Raw genomic sequence first — 22,003 nt, 5'->3', positions numbered from 1 at the left:
AGCTCTCTCTGTGTGTGTGTGTGTGTGTGTGTGTGTGTGTGTGTGTGTGTGTGTGTGTGTGTGTGTGTGTGTGTGTGTGTTTTGTGTTTGATCCTATTTCTGATATTTTGAGCAGAATCTATTAGACAGACATTGGCACTGTTCACACAATCTATTTAGCCTTTATAACTGATAGAGATATTTCTGAGGATGCTACTGAGAGAGTCGTGTTCAGAGATACACCAGAACAACATCTTAAGATTCTGACTCGTCTGGTTAATGTTGAACAATACTTTACATTTTTTGTAAAAAATGTATTTAACCTTTATTTAACTAGTCAAGCCAGTTAAGAATAAATTCCTATTTACAATGACGGCCTACCAAAAGGCAAAAGGCCTCCTGCGGGGACGAGGGCTGGTATAAAACGTTTTTATTTTTAAATATGACAAAACACACATCATCAGAGAGACTCCACAATACTACATAAAGAGAGACCTAAGACATAGCAAGGCAGCAACACATAACACAGCATGGTAGCAACACAACATGACAACAACATGGTAGGGTACAAAACATGGTAGGGTACAAGCATTATTTTGCACAGACAAAAGTACAAAGGGCAAGAAGATAGAGACAACAATACATGATAGAGTCTTTGAATGAGAGATGGCGATACAACTGTCCAGTTTGTGTGTTATTTCATGTTATGATAATGTTATGTCATCTAAATGAATAGACACTCTTGTTTCTGGGGGGGTTCCTTTTTTTTTTTTTTTTTTTTTTTTTTTTAACCTTTATTTAACCAGGCAAGTCAGTTAAGAACAAATTCTTATTTTCAATGACGGCCTGGGAACAGTGGGTTAACTGCCTGTTCAGGGGCAGAACGACAGATTTGTACCTTGTCAGCTCGGGGGTTTGAACTCGCAACCTTCCGGTTACTAGTCCAACACTCTAACCACTAGGCTACCCTGCCGCTCCTCATTGATGCTATGGAACTAGCTCACTCCTCCTCAACATCACACCGCATAGCTAAACATTGAACATACAGACAACACTGAATTAAAGTGGCTCACCCTCTCAGGCTGGAACAGACTTTTCACAGGGGGAAGAGAAGTCACACACTGTCTTATTGATAAGATACTAAGCCCTTAAAAATATAGCAGACATGTATATTTTCTCTTCCTCATGGGCCTCGTTCCATTTCCAATCCTTTCAGATCTGAGAACACCAAAGGCTAGGGAAAAGGATTGAGGATGGGCTCCGAGATGGAATCAGATCTTAAAGAGAAATGGCATCCAGCTAAACATATCGGCTGCAGTGATGATTCTAGTGTAATTGTGTGTTAGTATGTTGTACGCGGAAAGGGTTGTTCCTACCCTAACCAATTCAGGTTCTAACAGTATCTCTCTCTCTCTCTGTCAGGCCTGAGACCCAGCAAAAAGCCCCGGTGTCTGCCCCACCTCCCCCTCCAGCCCCCCCTGAGCCGGCCGTCCCCCCAGAGCCAGAGGAGGAGATATTAGGCTCTGACGATGAGGAGCAGGAGGACCCCACAGACTACTGCAAAGGTGGGGGAGATAATACACACTCACAAACCCCCACACGCATGCACGCACACACACACACGTGTAGAACTTCCAAAGCTTATACATGCATACACAAGTATCCAGTTCTGTCTTCGTAACTCTTATCTCCTCTCCCTTTCTCTCTTTACCTCTCTACCTCTACACTCTTTATTTCTCCCGTCTTTCTCACACACATGCCACATACACCCCCCTCCCTAGACACACTCACTGAAGGCGTCAGCACGCTTAAGTTCGGCTGGCGCCTAGCCGAGTGTGCTTGCATACTCCCTCAAAAGGCCTTCGCTTGAAAAACTAGAAAAAAGCGGCAATAGTATTATTTGTCCATTTTGAGATGCTGTAGCCAGTATATGCTCACATCAAAATAGTCCGAATTTATCTAAAGTAACTAAAGAAATGTGTTGTTCATTTTGACGTTTTTTCCGAGGATATCTGTCAAACAATTTTACATCTAACAAAATGTTTGGTGCTGTATTTCTCAAAGAAAAAATGTGCATGAAAATGAGTTGTCTCTCATTGAATGACAACAAATACTTTATTGAAGAATCTCTACTGTTGACCAAACAAAAAGGGCTCCAAACTATGGCCTGCCTCTATAAGAAATGTTGTGTGCCTCAACACGAAGTCCAAAACGAACAAAAACCTCACAAAATGTCATCATAATACTGTTTCGGCTGGGAAGCATGCAGCCTTACACAAACTCCAATACACTTAAACCCATATCTTCGTCTCCTTTCTCTCTCTCTACCTCTTACTCTGTCTCTTATATCATCCCTGCTGGCTCCTAATGTCATTTGCAGCAGTGTGTGACTTGCCAGAAGCTCTATATGCTTGGCACCAGCACCAAGGCTCAAGGTTGTTGTCTGTGCCAAGAGGGAGTGGTCTTTCCACTGAGGAGCCTGATATCCTGATAGCTGTGAGGACCTACTGAGGACCTTCTCACTCACTCTCTCTCTCTCACTCACTCACTCACTCTCTTTCTTAATCCTCTCTCACGCCCTCCCTCTTACTGATAGCATAGATTCAGTAGCTCGGCTCGACGTATCAGTATCTTGATTATCTAGGTTTTTCTAATAGTATCTCCCTCTCTTCTCTCTCTTCTCTCTCTCTCTATCTCTCTCAGGTGGATACCATCCGGTGAAGATAGGGGACTTGTTCAATGGGAGGTATCATGTGATCCGCAAGCTGGGCTGGGGTCACTTCTCCACCGTATGGCTGTGCTGGGACATCCAGTGAGTCACACACACACCTGTCAACGGGAGTCAGACGGGTCACCACTATTACCAACTCATTACCATGACAACGGCTGCAACAAAACCACTCCTACACAGTGACACAGTAGACAGTAGCAGCTGCAGTGTAATGACACATAGTGCCAAAGTGTTAACCACACTGATGCCTAACAGTCTCAGTGTCAGAATATCACCGTTCACTAGGTTACGTCGTACAGCTCGCCCATATCCTCAATTAGCCCCAATTAAATCAATTACACAATCATACACTGTACACTGTTCCTCACTCACATGGACATTGTCCTTGGATATGAAACCATTACCAGTAAACATCTTCCCCAACAGTGTGTTTTTCCACAATCTGTGATTGATTGGTTCAACTCCAGTGTTGCATGGCTAGCTCTGCTGTAGTCCATCATGTTGTGATATGGATCTCTGTGTGTTATGTGTTTCTTGTTTCAGGGTGAAGAACTTTGTGGCGATGAAGGTGGTGAAGAGTGCTCAGCATTACACAGAGACAGCCTTGGATGAGATCAAACTGCTCAGATGTGTGAGTAGTGACTCTGGGTGTGTGTGTGTTTGTGTGTGTGTTTCGTTTCCCCATGCCTCGCACACCTCTCTCACACCCTCCGCCCTGATCTCTCTATTGTTTGTCGTTCATCTCCAGGTGAGAGAGAGTGACCCCTCTGACCAAAACAAAGAAATGGTGGTTCAGCTGATAGATGACTTCAAGATCTCTGGAATCAACGGAATACGTATCCTTGTCTACAGAGGTTGTGTGTGGATGTGTGTGTATACTTATATGCTCTTTATATCTGCGTATGTATCTGCATATGTATCTCAGTGATGAAGCTGTGGTCCTCCTTGACCAGCTGTCCCAGATGTGTGTATGGTGTTTGAGGTTCTCGGACACCACCTTCTAAAGTGGATCATCAAGTCCAACTACCAGGGCCTTCCTCTTCCCTGTGTTAAGAGCATTATCAAACAGGTATGCCACACACGCTAGTGCTGAGCGGTGACCACCTACTTGTCTGGTCTATGTGGGGCAGACATGGAAGGGAGAGAAGGGACAGTAGAACACGAGAGAGGGATAGAGTGCAATTGCTTCGCGAGGTATCTCTACCTGAAAGTCAATGATCGAAGTGATTGATATTTGGTATTCAGCAGTCATAAAAGTATGTCTTCTTTACTTTGAAGAACTACTAAAATAGGGATTTTGTCAGACAGCATAGGCAACATCTCTAGAGATGAGATGATGAATTGGAATGAAATAATAAATTAATCAAATAAACAAATATAATACAAATCAAATTTAGATCAGCTGATATCTCAAAGTGCTGTACAAAAACCCAGCCTAAAACCCCAAACAGCAAGCAGTGCAGGTGTAGAAGCACGGTGGCTAGGAACAACTCCCTAGAAAGGCCAAAACCTAGGAAGAAACCTAGAGAGGAACCAGGCTATGAGGGGTGGCCAGTCCTCTTCTGGCTGTGCCGGGTGGAGATTATAACAGAACATGGCAAAGATGTTCAAATGTTCATAAATGACCAGCATGGTCAAATAATAATAATCACAGTAGTTGTCGAGGGTGCAGCAAGTCAGCACCTCAGGAGTAAATGTCAGTTGGCTTTTCATAGCCGATCATTAAGAGTATCTCTACCGCTCCTGCTGTCTCTAGAGAGTTGAAAACAGCAGGTCTGGGACAGGTAGCAGGTCCGGTGAACAGGTCAGGGTTCCATAGCCGCAGGCAGAACGGTTGAAACTGGAGCAGCAGCACGGCCAGGTGGACTGGGGACAGCAAGGAGTCATCATGCCAGGTAGTCCTGAGGCATGGTCCGAGAGAGAGAGAGAGAGAGAGAGAGAGAGAGAGAAAAAAAATTAGAATTGGAGAGAGCATACTTAAAGTCACACAGGACACCGGATAAGACAGGAGAAATACTCCAGATATAACAAACTGACCCTAGCCCCCCGACACTTAAACTACAGCAGCATAAATACTGGAGGCTGAAACAGGAGGGGTCGGGAGACACTGTGGCCCCGTCCGACGATACCCCCGGACAGGGCCAAACAGGCAGGATATAACCCCACCCATTTTGCCAAAGCACATCCCCCACACCACTAGAGAGATATACACAACATACATATTTTTTTTAAGTAATGTGAATAAATTATGGTTAATAAGTGATAAACAGTATTGGGCAGTCACTACTGTCATAGGACATGTATTCATTGTTTTATTCTGTGTTGTCACAGTATTCAACCCACATAATGCATAGTGCCTTTAATGTTTAAAAAAAAATCATATTAATCCAAAACCGTGACTATTTTGTAAATAATCTAACCGAAACCGAACAGACCTTAAAAAGCACTAACACACACTCACGCATTCATGCACGAACGGGCACAAACTCACTCACGCAAGTACACACTCACACATCCTCATTTACTTGACTCAGACACATTCACATACACACTTTCACTTCCATAAACACTCTTTATTAGCACCAACAATGAGAGGAAGAGAAGTGATATTGGCAGCCAGAGGCACTACTGCAGGTCAGTCCAGTCCAGTACAATACGTGTTGTTGACTTCACAAGGCCTTCACAGGCCTTCCCCCTGAAGACCAGGGCAGAGCAGCATGTGAATTAAAGTTATCTGTTCATCTCTGCTGCCTCCCACTTGAAAAGCCCACTGAAGATGAATAGAAACTGCTCTCAACTTCAATACAAAAGCCCCTAAAATCAAACACTGGCAAACACACACACACACCAAACAAAACAACAACAGCAGCCTTGTCCCCGATGAAGGATGACTAAGATCTAAGGAATGGTTCATTTAGCGTTGTGAGAGCATCAGTGGTGTTTCATCTGGGATTTGTGTGTGTGTGTTTGTGTTTGCTTACACGTGTGTCTGTGTTTGTGTGTGTGTGCGCATTTGTGCATGCTTGTGTTCCTGTGTTCATGTAGGTTCTGCAGGGCTTGGACTACCTCCACAGCAAGTGTAAGATCATTCACACAGACATCAAGCCGGAGAACATCCTGATGTGTGTGGACGATGCGTTTGTCCGCCGCATGGCCGTGGAGGCCACAGAGTGGCAGAAGGCTGGGGCGCCCCCGCCCTCTGGATCTGCAGGTAGGGTACAGACCACCTCACCCGCTAACTCACTGTCTGTAGAAGAAAATAACAGGTTTAATAACAGTTTTTCCTAAGCCATCTGACAAAATTTGAAGGTGAACTATCCCTCTAAGCGTTATCCAAATAGTTAGTTATTGTAGCCTTCTCCTCATTTCAAACTGAAGTGTTTTGGGAGTCCAACAGTGAAGAGTGAATAAAGCCTGTCAGATATATTTTAAAGGAGTACTTAGGACTGTTTTACCCTAAACCTGTGTAGAGATATCTTTCGCTGCTTGACTTGAGGTTCAGTCTTAGTTGAATCGGTACAGTGCGCTCTTTGTAGAGGAGGTATGAGAGTAATTCATCATGAACCTTTTGATTCTTATGACCAATTGCTTACTTAAAGACAAGGTCTAATGCTAGTGTAGGGAAGTCTCTGTTCCACTGTTTTTAACCACTATCCTACTAGCAGTAGATGAATCTATCGGCGGTTCTGATAACTGGAGTGTCCTGCTGTGTATCAGTACACCGGTCACACCATTAAGGAATCTATGAATCAATCAGATGAATCAATCAGTTGGGCGGTCTCTTAGTTTGTTGCTTCAGCTTGCCAGCCTGAGCCAACCAATCAATCTGATGAGAGCTCTCTCCTAGTTTGATTTGATAGGCACAGAGATTGCTTGAGAGCTTGTGGCTCCACTAAAAGCTATATGTTTGTGAGAGTGATCACGGAAACGTGCCTTTAGCAAGGAGGAAAGGGTGGAAGCAGAGTTTTTAAGCATTCTTATCTGGCCAGCGCACACTTCCCTATTGTCTTGGCCTATGTTCCTTCAACTTCTCCCTGAAACTTTACTACTTGTTTGTCCTGTCACGTGTGTTCCCTGGCAGTCAGGGGTCAAGTAGTCTTGACATCACACGAATGTAGTCAAAGCAAGGGGTCTTGACCCCCTCATGAACTCCTCATGAACCCCTCCATGAGCTGTCTGTCAATCACATTCAGCTCAACCAACAGGAACCCTCTGTAATTAACGGTAATTCCATGACTGACTTTTCCTCAGAAATCAGTATTGTTCCAGACATCCTCATACTGCTCACACACCTATGAGTCAGGCTGGAATGACGATGACTTATATGTATGTGGGCATTCCATTCAACTCACAGTTCATCCAAAGATTCTGTATGAAGTCTATAAGAGGGTATAAATAAAGATTCTGTATGAAGTCTATAAGAGGGTATAAATAAAGATTCTGTATGAAGTCTATAAGAGGGTATAAATAAAGATTATGTATGAAGTCTATAAGAGGGTATAAATAAAGATTCTGTATGAAGTCTATAAGAGGGTATAAATAATTGAATGGGGTGTTATCTTATTCAGGGGTATACAGTGCCTTGCGAAAGTATTCGGCCCCCTTGAACTTTGCGACCTTTTGCCACATTTCAGGCTTCAAACATAAAGATATAAAACTGTATTTTTTTGTGAAGAATCAACAACAAGTGGGACACAATCATGAAGTGGAACGACATTTATTGGATATTTCAAACTTTTTTAACAAATCAAAAACTGAAAAATTGGGCGTGCAAAAGTATTCAGCCCCTTTACTTTCAGTGCAGCAAACTCTCTCCAGAAGTTCAGTGAGGATCTCTGAATGATCCAATGTTGACCTAAATGACTAATGATGATAAATACAATCCACCTGTGTGTAGTCAAGTCTCCGTATAAATGCACCTGCACTGTGATAGTCTCAGAGGTCCGTTAAAAGCGCAGAGAGCATCATGAACAAGGAACACACCAGGCAGGTCCGAGATACTGTTGTGAAGAAGTTTAAAGCTGGATTTGGATACAAAAAGATTTCCCAAGCTTTAAACATCCCAAGGAGCACTGTGCAAGCGATAATATTGAAATGGAAGGAGTATCAGACCACTGCAAATCTACCAAGACCTGGCCGTCCCTCTAAACTTTCAGCTCATACAAGGAGAAGACTGATCAGAGATGCAGCCAAGAGGCCCATGATCACTCTGGATGAACTGCAGAGATCTACAGCTGAGGTGGGAGACTCTGTCCATAGGACAACAATCAGTCGTATATTGCACAAATCTGGCCTTTATGGAAGAGTGGCAGAAGAAAGCCATTACTTAAAGATATCCATAAAAAGTGTTGTTTAAAGTTTGCCACAAGCCACCTGGGAGACACACCAAACATGTGGAAGAAGGTGCTCTGGTCAGATGAAAACAAAATTGAACTTTTTGGCAACAATGCAAAACGTTATGTTTGGCGTAAAAGCAACACAGCTCATCACTTTGAACACACCATTCCCACTGTCAAACATGGTGGTGGCAGCATCATGGTTTGAGCCTGCTTTTCTTCAGCAGTGACAGGGAAGATGGTTAAAATTGATGGGAAGATGGATGGAGCCAAATACAGGACCATTCTGGAAGAAAACCTGATGGAGTCTGCAAAAGACCTGAGACTGGGACGGAGATTTGTCTTCCAACAAGACAATGATCCAAAACATAAAGCTAAATCTACAATGGAATGGTTCAAAAATAAACATATCCAGGTGTTAGAATGGCCAAGTCAAAGTCCAGACCTGAATCCAATCGAGAATCTGTGGAAAGAACTAAAAACTGCTGTTCACAAATGCTCTCCATCCAACCTCACTGAGCTCGAGCTGTTTTGCAAGGAGGAATGGGAAAAAATGTCAGTCTCTCGATGTGCAAAACTGATAGAGACATACCCCAAGCGACTTACAGCTGTAATCGCAGCAAAAGGTGGCGCTACAAAGTATTAACTTAAGGGGGCTGAATAATTTTGCACGCCCAATTTTTCAGTTTTTGATTTGTTAAAAAAGTTTGAAATATCCAATAAATGTCGTTCCACTTCATGATTGTGTCCCACTTGTTGTTGATTCTTCACAAAAAAATACAGTTTTATATCTTTATGTTTGAAGCCTGAAATGTGGCAAAAGGTTGCAAAGTTCAAGGGGGCCGAATACTTTCGCAAGGCACTGTATATTATTATAGGACTTTGTGGGGATGATATGTTTGAAGGTGAACTTTTTCCTGACTCTGACTCTTTTTCATCCCAACAGTCAGCACAGCACCACAGGCCAAACCGGTGAGTACCACAATGTTCTGTATAAATCTCAGAGCAGAATATACAATGTTTTCTATCTAATTCTAGTCACTCAGCCCATAGGTCGTTGTAAGTCAGTGACTTTAATAGACTCTTCCTCCTCCTCTCTCCTCTTCTCTAGGTAGGGAAGATCTCTAAGAACAAGAAGAAGAAGCTGAAGAAAAAACAGAAGCGTCAGACCGAGCTGTTGGAGATACGCATGCGGGAGATCGAGGCCCTGGAGAGAGAGGCTGAGAAACAGAGGGCCACAGAGGGCCCCGATGGTGAGGGGGGGACACACTCCCCAAAACACACACCCCGCAACGCGGCCCTGGGGCCCGCCGTCGCACTCGGCGAGAGTGATGACGACGACGATGATTACGATGAAGAGGATGGAGACGAGGAGGAGGAAGGGGAGACAGAGAGGGAGAGGCCAACCAGGCTAACCAATCACACCTGTGAGTTACATGGTGTGATTGTAAATCAGTGTGGTGGTGGTGGTGATGGTTTTATACTCATTCACTCAATGTGTTGCTTATTCACTCATTCCATTGTGTGTGTGTGTGTCAGAGCTGTGTGGATAGAGTTCTGTACCAAGCTGAGAGTGAATAGAATTGAATGGAGAACTGGAGGAGGACGAGCCAGCCTCCAACCTCTCCACCCACTCTAGGCCGACACTCTAAAAGGTGCTGGGTTAAAAACAACAACATTTGGTTTATTTGGTAACCCAGTGCTGGGTAAATATTGGACAAAACACATGCTGGGTTATTTTTACCCTGCCAGTTGGGTTGTTGAATTACCCAAACATGGATTAATTTAATCATCAATTGGGTTTTTGTTGACTTTCGTGTTGGGTTAACCCAGCACCTGAGTCTTTTTTAATGTAATTCATAGGTTATTTTCAAGAGGTTTGGCCTATTAGGGCCGTGGGTTTTAATAATTTTTGGCTACCCGTGAGTGTAAATTTAATTCCTGTTCATCATGTTAAGTTTGTATACTACAAAATAACATTTTCCTTTGTGCACAATACATATGCTGAGAAATAAAATTATAACATATTATTTACATATTGCAGAAAAGTTTTGGAACTCATACACTTCTGTAAGCATCATTGAATCTACAACAATGTCAATGTTCAACCTTAACATGTGATACCAATACAACAGAACAGATTTACCGGAATAACATTTACTCTTGCAGGTGACTAAAAATAACTACCGGAAAGCATGGCCCTATTAAGCCACGGCTCCAGTCTTCTGATCTGACGCGCTGGGTCGTAACTCAATAACCCAGAATAAACCCAGCATCAACAACACAACCTTGCTCTTAATTTTTTTTTAAATAACTAAGTGACCTAATGCCTGTAACCCAGTAGTTGGGTCATCCAAACAACCCTGAATTGTTTTAGAGTGTACTGCGTGGGAGAAATGCAAGGCGGATTCATAAACAACTACAGTCTAACCCAAGCTCTCGCTTTCCTCCCAACCCCTCTCTCTCCCTCTCTCCCTTCTCTCTTTTTCACTCCTCCACTCTTTCTCTCCCCCTGTCTTTCAGGTGCAGCCACACCTCAGGAGCAGTCAGAGGTGCCCCCCACCCCAGAGGCAGCAGCAGGGCCAGAGGGGGAGCCCACCCCCAGCACTACCCCAGAGACCGAGACACAGAACCCCACACCCACCACCACTACACCTGGGGATGGCAACGGAGCTACCGCGAACCTAGAGGAAGAGGGGGAGAAAGAGGAGGTCAAGGAAGAGAATGACAATGAGGAGGTGGAGGAGGAAGATGGGGAAGAAGAGGATGACGATGAAGAGGACTTGGTTACAGCTCCTGCCGAAAAAGATGAGAAAGAGGAACCAAGAACAGAGGAGGAGGTGAAGGGTGAGGAGACCAAGGAGCAGGAAAAGGACAAAGAGGAAGAGGAGGAGGATGATGACGACGACGATGATGATGACGATGATGATGAAGACGACGATGCTGATGAAACAGAAACAGGCGCTGACGACCTCACTAACTCCATCTCCACCACCATGGGACACAACAACAACACCACCAAAACCAATGGCCATGTCCACCTAGGGGGTGAGGAGAGGGACAGGGAGAGATGTCCCAGAGCCAACCCCCCAGCCCCTACCTCCTCCCCCATCCCTCTGCACTGCCCCCTGGTAGAGTCAGAGATCAGCTGCACGGACAGGGATCAAAGCTCCCTCAGCTCCTCCTACGAGCTCTTCAATGGCGAGGTGGTCACGCCAGGCCTGACCAACGGGGCGCAGCGCCACAGGGGCACGGCGCCACGTTTCCCTGACCTGCCTCTGGACCCTGACCCGGGTAGCCCCGTCACAGTGGGCGAAGCTGGTCAACCGGGGTCCAGGACATCCCCTCACAGCCCCACTGCAGACCGCAGTCGTACTGTGTCGTCCTCAAGCACTGGGGACACGCCTAAAGGTCAGATATTTCTCCTTTCTCTATATTTTTCTCTCTCTTTCACTCTTTCACCCACATGCATGGACACTGATGTGCATATACAGCTAAAATTGCACCGGAGAAGAAGGCATTCTCGTGTGGGGGAGGAGGTAGTGAAGTGTGTCCCCAACAGATTGTGTTTTTTTGTTAGTTAATTTGCGTTGTTTGTAACTTGTAAAAAAAAAAAATATTTTGTACATAATGTTGCCGCTACCATCTCTTATGACCGAAAATAACTTCTGGACGTCAGAGTCTGACGAGTCCTACGCGAACAATTTACTGCTTTCTCGGGAACAGGCCCAGATCCCCGTGATTTGCTTGAAGAGGAGGCAGAGAAAAAGTGCCGGAGGGCGAGCTGCCTTCTGAGAATTCGTAGGTGATCGAATAAACCCCCACTTCCTTCCATTCTGCTAGCAAACATGCAATATTTGGAGAAGAAAATCGATTACCTACGCAATAAATTAAATTACATTCAAAACTGTAATATCTTATGCTTCACGGAGTCGTGGCTGAACGACGACACTATCAACATACAGCTGGCTAGATATACGCCGTACCGGCAGGATAAAACAGCAGCGTCTGGTAAGACAAGGGGCGGCAGACTATGTATTTTTGTGCACGATATCTAAGGAAGTCTTGAGCTATTGCTCAAAACAACTCTGGACTACCTATACTCCACACACAGTGATGCATACAAAGCTCTCCCTCACCCTCCATTTGGCAAATCTGACCATAATTCTATCCTCCAGATTCCTGCTTACAAGCAAGAATTAAAGCAGGAAGCACCATAAAAATGTGGTCAGATGAAGCAGATGCTAAGCTACAGGACTGTTTTGCTAGCACAGAGTGGAATATGTTCCGGGATTCTTCAGATGGCATTGAGGAGTATACCACGTCAGTCAATGGCTTTATCAATAAGTGCATCGATGACGTCGTCCCCACAGTGACCGAAGGTACATACTAGAGGTCGACCGATTATGATTTTTCAACGCCGATACCGATTATTGGAGGACCAAAAAAAAGCTGCTACCGATTAATCACATTTTTTTGTTTGTTATAATGACAATTACAACAATACTGAATGAACACTTATTTTAACTTAATATAATACATCAATAAAATCAATTTAGCCTCAAATAAATAATGAAACATGTTCAATTTGGTTTAAATAATGCAAAAACAAAGTGTTGGAGACGAAAGTAAAAGTGCAATATGTGCTATGTAAGAAAGCTAACGTTTAAGTTCCTTGCTCAGAACATGACAACATATGAAAGCTGGTGGTTCCTTTTAACAGGAGTCTCCAATATTCCCAGGTAAGAAGTTTTAGGTTGTAGTTATTATAGGAATTATAGGACTATTTCTCTCTATACCATTTGTATTTCATTAACCTTTGACTATTGGATGTTCTTATAGGCACTTTAGTATTGCCAGTGTAACAGTATAGCTTCCGTCCCTCTCCTCGCTCCTACCTGGGCTCGAACCAGGAACACATCGACAACAGCCACCCTCGAAGCAGTGTTACCCATGCAGAGCAAGGAGAACAACCACTCCAAGTCTCAGAGCAAGTGACGTTTGAAACGATATTAGCGCGCACCCCGCTAACTAGCTAGCCATTTCACATCAGTTACACAAGCCTAATCTCGGGAGTTGATGGGATTGAAGTCATAAACAGCTGCTGGCAAACGCACGAAAGTGCTGTTTGAATGAATGCTTACGAGCCTGCTGGTGCCTACCATCGCTCAGTCAGACTGCTCTATCAAATCATAGACTTAGTTATAACTTAATAACACACAGAAATATGAGCCTTAAGTCATTAATATGGTCGAATCCGGAAACTATCATCTCGAAAACAAGACGTTTATTCTTTCAGTGAAATACGGAACCGTTCCGTATTTTATCCAACGGGTGGCATCCCTAAGTCTAAATATTCCTGTTACATTGCACAACCTTCAATGTTATGTCATAATTACGTAAAATTCTGGCAAATTAGGCGGCCCAAACTGTTGCATATACACTGACTGCGTGCAATGAATGCAAGAGAAGTGACACAATTTCACCTGGTTAAAATTGCCTGCTAACCTGGATTTATTTTAGCTAAATATGCAGGTTTAAAAATATATACTTCTGTGTATTGATTTTAAGAAAGGCATTGATGTTTATGGATAGGTACACATTGGAGCAACGATACGCTAGATAAACTAGTAATATCATCAACCATGTGTAGTTAACTAGTGATTATGATTGATTGATTGATTGTTTTTTATAAGATAAGTTTAATGCTAGCTAGCAACTTACCTTGGCTTACTGCATTCGCGTAACAGGCAGGCCCCTCGTGGAGTGCAATGAGAGGCAGGTGGTTAGAGCGTTGGACTAGTTAACTGTAAGGTTGCAAGATTGAATCCCTGAGCTGACAAGGTAAAAATCTGTCGTTGTGCCCCTGAACAAGGCAGTTAACCCACCGTTCCTAGGCCGTCATTGAAAATAAGAATGCGTTCTTAACTGACTTGCCTAGTTAAGTAAAGATTAAATAAAGATGTAAAAAAAACATAAAAAATTGGCCAAATCAGTGTCCAAAAATACCGATTTCCGATTGTTATGAAAACTTGAAATCGTCCCTAATTCGGCCATTCCGATTAATCGGTCGAACTCTAGTACATACCCCAACCAGAAGCCATGGATTACAGTTAACATCCAGCATTGAGCTAAAGACTAGAGCTGCCGCTTTCAAGGAGCAACCCGGAAGCTTATAAGAAATCCCACTATGCCCTTGCAAACCAGGCTACAAAGGGAAGCACAGCCGAGAGCTGCCCAGTGACACAAGACTACCTACCAGATGAGCTAAACTACAGTACTAATATGCTCGCTTCGCAGCAAATAACACTAAAACATGCATGAGAGCATCAGCTGTTCCCGAAAGACTATGTGATAACGCTCTTCGCAGCCGATGTGAGAAAGACCTTTAAACAGGTCAACATTCACAAGTCCGCAGGGACAGACAGATTACCAGGACGTGTACTGCGAGCATGTGCTGACCAACTGGCAAGTGCCTTCACTTACATCTCCCTGTTCGAGTCTGTAATACCAACATGTTTTAAGCAGACCACCATAGTGCCTGTGCCCAAGAACACTAAGGTAACCTGCCTAAATGACTACCGACCCACAGCACTCACGTCTGTAGCCTTGAAGTGCTTTGAAAGGCTGGTCATGGCTCACATCAACACCATTATCCCAGAAACCCACTCCAATTTGCATACCGCCCCAACAGATCCACAGATGATACAATCTCTATTACTCTCCACACTGCCCTTTCCTACCTGGACAAAAGGAACACCTATGTGAGAGTGCCTATCATTGACTACAACTCAGCTTTCAACACCATAGTGCCCTCAAAGCTCAATTAATAAGCTAAGGACCCTGGGACTAAACATCTCCCTCTGCAACTGGATCCTGGACTTCCTGACGGGCCGCCCCCAGGTGGTAAGGGCAGGTAACAACACATCCGCCACGCTGATCCTCAATACAGGGCCCCTCAGGGGTACGTGCTCAGTCCCCTCCTGTACTCCCTGTTCACTCATGCCTTCACGGCCAGGCACAACTCTAACACCATCATCAAGTTTGCCGATGACACAACAGTGGTAGGCCTGATCACTGACAAGACAGCCGATAGGGAGGAGGTCAGAGACCTGGCCATGTGGTGCCAGGATAACAACCTCTCTCTCAACGTGATGATTGTGGACTACAGAAAAAAGAGGACCGAGCATGCCCCCATTCTCATTGACGAGGCTGCAGTGGAGCAGGTTGAGAGCTTCAAATTCCTTGGTGTCCACATCACCAACAAACTAACATGGTCCAAGCACACCAAAACAGTCGTGAAGAAGGCACTACAAAACCTATTCCCCCACAGGAGACTGAAAAGATTTGGCATGGGTCCTCAGATCCTCAAAATGTTCTACAGATGCACCATCGAGAGCATCCTGACTGGTTGCATCACTGCCTGGTAGGAGAACTGCTCGGCCTCCGACCACAAGGCACTACAGCGGGTAGTGCAAATGGCCCAGTACATCACCGGGGCCAAGCTTCCTGCCATCCAGGACCTCTATACCAGGCAGTGTCAGAGGAAGGCCCTAAAAATTGTCAAAGACACCAGCCACCCTGGTCATAGACTGTTCTCTCTGCTACCGCATGACAAGTGGTACCGAAGCACCAAGTCTAGATCCAAGGAGGCTTCTAAACAGCTTCTACCCCAAAGCCATAAGACTCATGAGCACCGAATCAAATGGCTACCTAGACAATTTGCATTGCCCCCCCCCTTTTACACCACTGCACTCTCTGTCGTTGTCATCTATGCATAGTCACTTTAATAACTCTACCTACATGTACATATTACCTCAACTAACCGGTGCCCTCGCTCCTTGACTCTGTACCAGTATCCCCCTGTATATATTCTCACTATTGTTATTTTGCTGCTGCTCTTTAATTACTTGTCACTTTATTTTATTATTCTTATCTGTATTTTTTAAACTGCATTGTTGGTTAGGTGCTCATGTGTAAGCATTTCACTGTAAGGTTGTATCACATTTGATTTGATTTGACTTGACATGAAGTCATAGACCTTTTCCCCAACAATAACACATTTATCCTAACTAGATGATGTAGTTCTAGCCAAGGCCAAAGCAGCAGACCTCCTGGTCAACCCCCTGGACCCTCGCAACGCTGACACACTCCGAGTCAAGATAGCTGACCTGGGCAACGCCTGCTGGGTGGTAAGTGTGTGTGTGTGTGTGTGTGTGTATGCACGCACACGGAGGTATATGACTGTGTGTGTATAGGGTTCTCAAACCCTTTTCCTGGAGAGCTACCCTCCTGTAGGTTTTCACTCCAACCCAGTTGTAACTAAGCTGGTTCAGCTTTTCAACCAGCTAATTATTAGAATCAGGTGTGCTTGATTAGGGTTGGAGTGAAAACCTACTGGACGGTAGTTCTCCAGGAACAGATGGAGAGCCCTGGTGCACAGTATGTGTACGGGTGTTTTGCAATAGACACAGATGCATAATATACAGTACAGTATAGTTTATCCATCTCCTCTCTCTCCTCTTTCTCTCGCTCTTTCTCTTCCTTTCTCTTTCCCCTCTCTCTCTCTACTTTCTCTCGCTCCTCTCTCTCCTCTCTTTCTCCTTCCTCCTCTCTCTTTATCCTCTCTCTCTCCTATCTCTTCCTCACTGTCTCTCAGCACAAGCACTTCACAGAGGATATTCAAACCAGACAGTACCGCTCCATAGAGGTCCTGATAGGAGCTGGGTACAGCACTCCTGCTGACATCTGGAGCACCGCATGCATGGTGAGCACACAAACACACACACTCACACACATGCCTGTGCACACAAACACACATCAGTACTGACTGATGACACTATCCGGTCTGTGTCCTGCAGGCGTTTGAGCTGGCTACAGGAGACTACCTGTTTGAGCCTCACTCTGGGGAGGACTACTCCAGGGATGAGGGTGAGTCTATACACACTGTTCTCCTAATAGACCAGCCTCATGCTAAACACAGTAGTACATGTTTATCTATGTAGTGATGTAGAAATAGCTGTTTAATATGTGTCGTTGTGTTGTTAATATGTGTTTAGACTGAGTAATTGTGTAGGTACAACTGTTGTAGCACTGTCATGTGAGATTTGCTCAACTGAATTAGATGATACGTTATATATAGTAATACACTGTCGTAGTAGTAGATATTATGAAAGCTTGATTGTAAATTGTTTTATAACAATGGGCCCAAATCATGGACTAAAGATGTCCAGCAGATTTTAGTATAGTCCCTTCTAGTTTCCCTATCTGCTATTATCTATTTATCTATCCTCACATTCTATACCTGACTCAACATCTTTACCTGACCTAACTCATCCAATCCCCACATTAAAACCTTGTCGCACCCTATCCCAGTATTCACATCCACACCTTCTCACTCCCTAAACTCTCCCTATCCCCATATTCACATCCACACCTTCTCGTTCCCTAAACTATCCCTATCCCCATATTCACATCCACACCTTCTCGCTCCCTAAACTCTCCCTATCCCCATATTCACATTCACACCTTCTCACTCCCTAAACTCTCCCTATCCCCATATTCACATCCACACCTTCTCACTGCCTAAACTCTCCCTATCCCCATATTCACATCCACACCTTCTCACTGCCTAAACTCTCCCTATCCCCATATTCACATCCACACCTTCTCGCTCCCTAAACTCTCCCTATCCCCATATTCACATCCACACCTTCTCACTCCCTAAACTCTCCCTATCCCCATATTCACATCCACACCTTCTCACTCCCTAAACTATCCCTATCCCCATATTCACATCCACACCTTCTCACTGCCTAAACTCTCCCTATCCCCATATTCACATCCACACCTTCTCGCTCCCTAAACTCTCCAAATCCCCATATTCACATCCACACCTTCTCACTGCCTAAACTCTCCCTATCCCCATATTCACATCCACACCTTCTTGCTCCCTAAACTCTCCCTATCCCCATATTCACATCCCAAATCAAATGTTATTTGTCACATACGCCGAATACAACAGGTGAAATGCTTACTTACCAGCCCTTAACCAACAATCTAGTTTTAATCAAAATAAGTGTTAAATAAAAAAATAGTCCAGGTAGCCATTTGATTAGCTGTTCAGGAGTTTTATGCCTTGGGGGTAGAAGCTGTTAAGAAGCCATTTGGACCAAGACTTGGTGCTCCAGTACCTCTTGCCGTGCGGTAGCAGAAAGAACAGTCTATGACCAGGGTGGCTGGAGTCTGACAATTTCTAGGGCCTTCCTCTGACACCGCCTGGTATAGAGGTCCTGGGTGGCAGGAAGCTTGGCTCCAGTGATGTACTGAGCCGTACTCACTACCCTCTGTAGTGCCTTGCGGTCGGAAGCTGAGCAGTTGCCATACCAGGCAGTGATGCAACCAGTCAGGATGCTCTCGATGGTGCAGCTGTAGAACATTTTGAGGATCAGAGGACCCATGCCAAATCTTTTCAGTCTCCTGAGGGTGAATAGGCATTGTCGTGCCCTCTTCACGACTGTCTTTGTGTGTTTGGACCATGTTAGTTTGTTGGTGATGTGGACACCAAGGAACTTGAAGCTCTCAACCTGCTCCACTACAGCCCCGTCGAGGAGAATGGGGGCATGCTCGGTCCTCCTTTTCCTGTAGTCCACAATCATCTCCTTTGTGTTGACCACGTTGAGTGAAATGTTGTTATCCTGGCACCACACAGCCAGGTCTCTGACCTCCTCCCCATATTGTCTGTCTCATCATTGTCGGTGATCAGGCCTATCACTGTTGTGTTATCGGCAACTTAATGATGGTGTTGGAGTCATTCCTGGCCATGCAGTCATGGGTGAACAAGGAGTACAGGAGGGAACTGAGCATGCGCGGAGAGCGTGATCATACAGTCGTCCAGAACAGCTGATGCTGTCATGTATGCTTCAGTGTTGCTTGACTCGAAGTGAGCCTAGAAGTTATTCAGCTCATCTGGTAGGAGCGTGTTACTGGGCAGCTCGCGGCTGTGCTTCCCTTTGTATTCTGTAATAGTTTGCAAGTTCTCCCACATCTGACGGGTGTCGGAGCCGGTGTAGTACGATTCAATCTTAGTCCTGTATTGAAGCTTTGCCTGTTTGATGGTTCGTCGGAGGCTATAGCGGGATTTCTTATAAGCTTCCGTGTTAAAGTCCTGCTCCTTGAAAGCGGCAGCTCAGTGCACTTATTGATAAAGCCAGTGACTGACGTGGTGTACTCCTCAATGCCATCTGAGGAATCCCGGAACATATTCCTGTCTGTGCTAGAAAAACAGTCCTGTAACTTAGCATCTGCGTCATCTGACCACTTCTGTATTGAGCAAGTCACTGGTGCTTCCTGCTTTAGTTTTTGCTTGTAAAGCAGGAATCGGGAGGATATAATTATGGTCAGATTTGCCAAATGGAGGGTGAGGGAGAGCTTGGTATGCATCTGTGTGTGGAGTAAAGGTGGTCTAGAGTTTTTTTCCCCCACTCTGGTTGCACATTTAACATGCTGGTAAAACGGATTTAAGCTTCCCTGCATTAAAGTCCCGGCCACTAGGAGCGCCGCCTCTGAACGAACGTTTTCCTGTTTTCTTATGGCCTTATACAGCTCATTGAGTGCGGTCTTAGTGCCAGCATCGTTCTGTGGTGGTAAATAGACAGCTATGAAAAATATAGATGAAAACTCTCTTGGTAAATGGTGTGGTCTACAACTTATCATGAGATACTCTACCTCAGGCAAGCAAAACCTTGAGACTTCGTGACTCGGTGAAACATAAGATATTACAGTTTTTAATGTCCCGTTGGTAGGATATTTGTGTAATCCAGTGATTGTACGTTGGCTAATAGGACTGATGGTAGAGGCAGATTACCCATTTGCTGTCGGATCCTTATAAGGCACCCCGGCCTACGTCCCCGATAACTCTGTCTCTTCTTCATGCGAATAACCGGGGATTTGGGCCTTGTCAGGTGTCTGGAGTAAATCCTTCATGTCCAACTCGTTAAAGAAAAATTATTCGTCCAATACGAGGTGAATAATCGCTGTCCTGGTATCCAGAAGCTCTTTTTGGTCATAAGAGACGGTGGCAGAAACATTATGTACAAAATAAGTTACAAATAACACGAAAAAACACACACAATAGCACAATTGGTTAGGAGTTCATAAAATTTGCAGCCATGTCCTCTGGCGCCATTGTTAAAACCTTCACATCCACACCTTCTCGCTCCCTAAACCCCATCTATTCTGGCTCCTGTCTGAATCCCCACCCACCCCATAGCTCCACCATCCTGTCCATCCCTGAGTCTAGTCCAGTTGACATCCTGCACAGTGTCACATCAGCCCTCCTGTTGATCTGATGTCCAGCCACCCACATTTGACCCCATACATATTTCACCATACTATCAATATAAATGGCAAGTAGTAAATATGTATAAACAGATACTGCCATGATATCTTAATTGATGACAATGAGAGCCACTGAATTGTGTTCAGTTAGAATCAGACCATTATTTGGTGATGAGTCTCTCAGATTGAAAGATAATAGATGCATGTTTCTCTACTCCAAACCCACTGCACTCTCTACTCCATCTCACCACCTCTGATGTAGGGTCACTAACACTGAGCTCTCCGTCTCTACCTCTTTTTCACTTTCCCCCTCTTTCCTTTTCCTCTTACCTCTCCCTTCCTTGCTTGTCCTCCTTTCTTCTCTTTTATCTCCCATGCCCTCCTCTCCGGTTCCTTGTCCTCCTTTCTTCTCTTTTATCTCCCATGCCCTCCTCTCCGGTTCCTTGTCCTCCTTTCTTCTCTTTTATCTCCCATTCCCTCCTCTCCGGTTCCTTGTCCTCCTTTCTTCTCTTTTATCTCCCATTCCCTCCTCTCCGGTTCCTTGTCCTCCTTTTTCTCTCTCCTTTATATTTTCTCCCTCTACTCCTACTTTTCTTATTCCTCCTTGTTCCCTCTCTCCTTTTCCTCCTTTCCCTGTTCCTCTTCCTCCTTTCTTCCTCTCTCCTCTTCCTCCCCCTTCTCCTCCTCCTCCTCGTGTTCCTCTTCCTCCTTTCTCCCTCTCTCCTCTGTAGACCATATAGCCCACATCATTGAGCTGCTGGGCATTATTCCACGGCACTTTGCACTCTCCGGAAAATATTCCCGGGAGTTCTTCAACCGAAGAGGTAGCACTGAGGGAAAGTGCTGGTGGGACGGAGACACACAGACGCCTGAGCACACACACTGACTCAGACAGTCAGATGGACACACAGGAATACTAATAGAGTGGAATGGGAATGATATAAGAAGTCCAAAAGCAATAAGGGGTTTTGCAGCAAATGGCCAACACACCATTGTTGTGAACAGTTGTTAAAGATAGAAAGGACATAAAGAGGGAATTGTACTGTATGTAATTCACACACACACTATCAAACCAGTTTAGGCATAGTCCTCTCCACCAACCTCTTGAGAGACTTACCGTCCTGTCAGTCAGTCTGTCTGTTAGTCAGTGTGGTGAGTCCAGGCAGCAGTGTGTCCGTCCGTCCCTTCAGCGTGTGCGTATGTTTGTGATGTAATGCTGTGCCGTGCCTGTTCTTTGGTGGTGTGGCCTGTGATGGCCGGGGTTCAGATCACATCGCTCTGATCATGGAGCTATTGGGGAAGGTTCCACGCAAAGTGGTCGCCGCCGGGAAGTACAGCCGAGAGTTTTTCTCCAAGAAAGGTAACGTCACGATGAGTCACTACCCCTATGAGGCAATGACAGGAACGGTATATCTCTAAATATTAGTACATGTACATACACGGTTTACACCATTGTTACACTTGTAACAAATCTTGTAGTCTGCACACAGGTGGTTGGTGGCACCTTAATTTGGGAGAATGGGCTCGTGGTGACGACCTGAGCAGAATCAGTGGATTCAAATACATCAAACACATTATTTCCAGGTGTTTGATGCCATTCCATTTGCTCCGTTCTGGC

General features: G+C 44.8%; 1 protein-coding gene across 3 annotated transcripts in view; it reads left to right on the top strand.

Annotated features, from left to right (window-relative positions):
- Positions 1 to 22,003, top strand: part of srpk2 (SRSF protein kinase 2) — a 103,009-nt gene that overhangs the window by 76,873 nt on the left and 4,133 nt on the right. For 2 of the 3 annotated variants that reach the window (XM_036969497.1, XM_036969499.1), the window contains 13 exons: positions 1,402 to 1,544; positions 2,683 to 2,791; positions 3,254 to 3,341; positions 3,459 to 3,546; positions 3,673 to 3,779; positions 5,756 to 5,921; positions 8,993 to 9,018; positions 9,158 to 9,473; positions 10,570 to 11,457; positions 16,123 to 16,238; positions 16,706 to 16,813; positions 16,908 to 16,977; positions 21,117 to 21,209. In XM_036969497.1, coding sequence (XP_036825392.1) covers positions 1,402 to 1,544; positions 2,683 to 2,791; positions 3,254 to 3,341; positions 3,459 to 3,546; positions 3,673 to 3,779; positions 5,756 to 5,921; positions 8,993 to 9,018; positions 9,158 to 9,473; positions 10,570 to 11,457; positions 16,123 to 16,238; positions 16,706 to 16,813; positions 16,908 to 16,977; positions 21,117 to 21,209 — 2,318 coding nt within the window. Of the gene's footprint in view, positions 1 to 1,401; positions 1,545 to 2,682; positions 2,792 to 3,253; positions 3,342 to 3,458; positions 3,547 to 3,672; positions 3,780 to 5,755; positions 5,922 to 8,992; positions 9,019 to 9,157; positions 9,474 to 10,569; positions 11,458 to 16,122; positions 16,239 to 16,705; positions 16,814 to 16,907; positions 16,978 to 21,116; positions 21,210 to 21,652; positions 21,746 to 22,003 lie in introns of all 3 variants that reach the window. The other variant, XM_036969498.1, reaches the window with a different exon arrangement.

The sequence above is a fragment of the Oncorhynchus mykiss genome, chromosome 30, assembly GCF_013265735.2.
Source record: "Oncorhynchus mykiss isolate Arlee chromosome 30, USDA_OmykA_1.1, whole genome shotgun sequence".
Classification (NCBI taxonomy): domain Eukaryota; kingdom Metazoa; phylum Chordata; class Actinopteri; order Salmoniformes; family Salmonidae; genus Oncorhynchus; species Oncorhynchus mykiss.
This window is presented reverse-complemented; position numbering and strand designations above follow the sequence as displayed.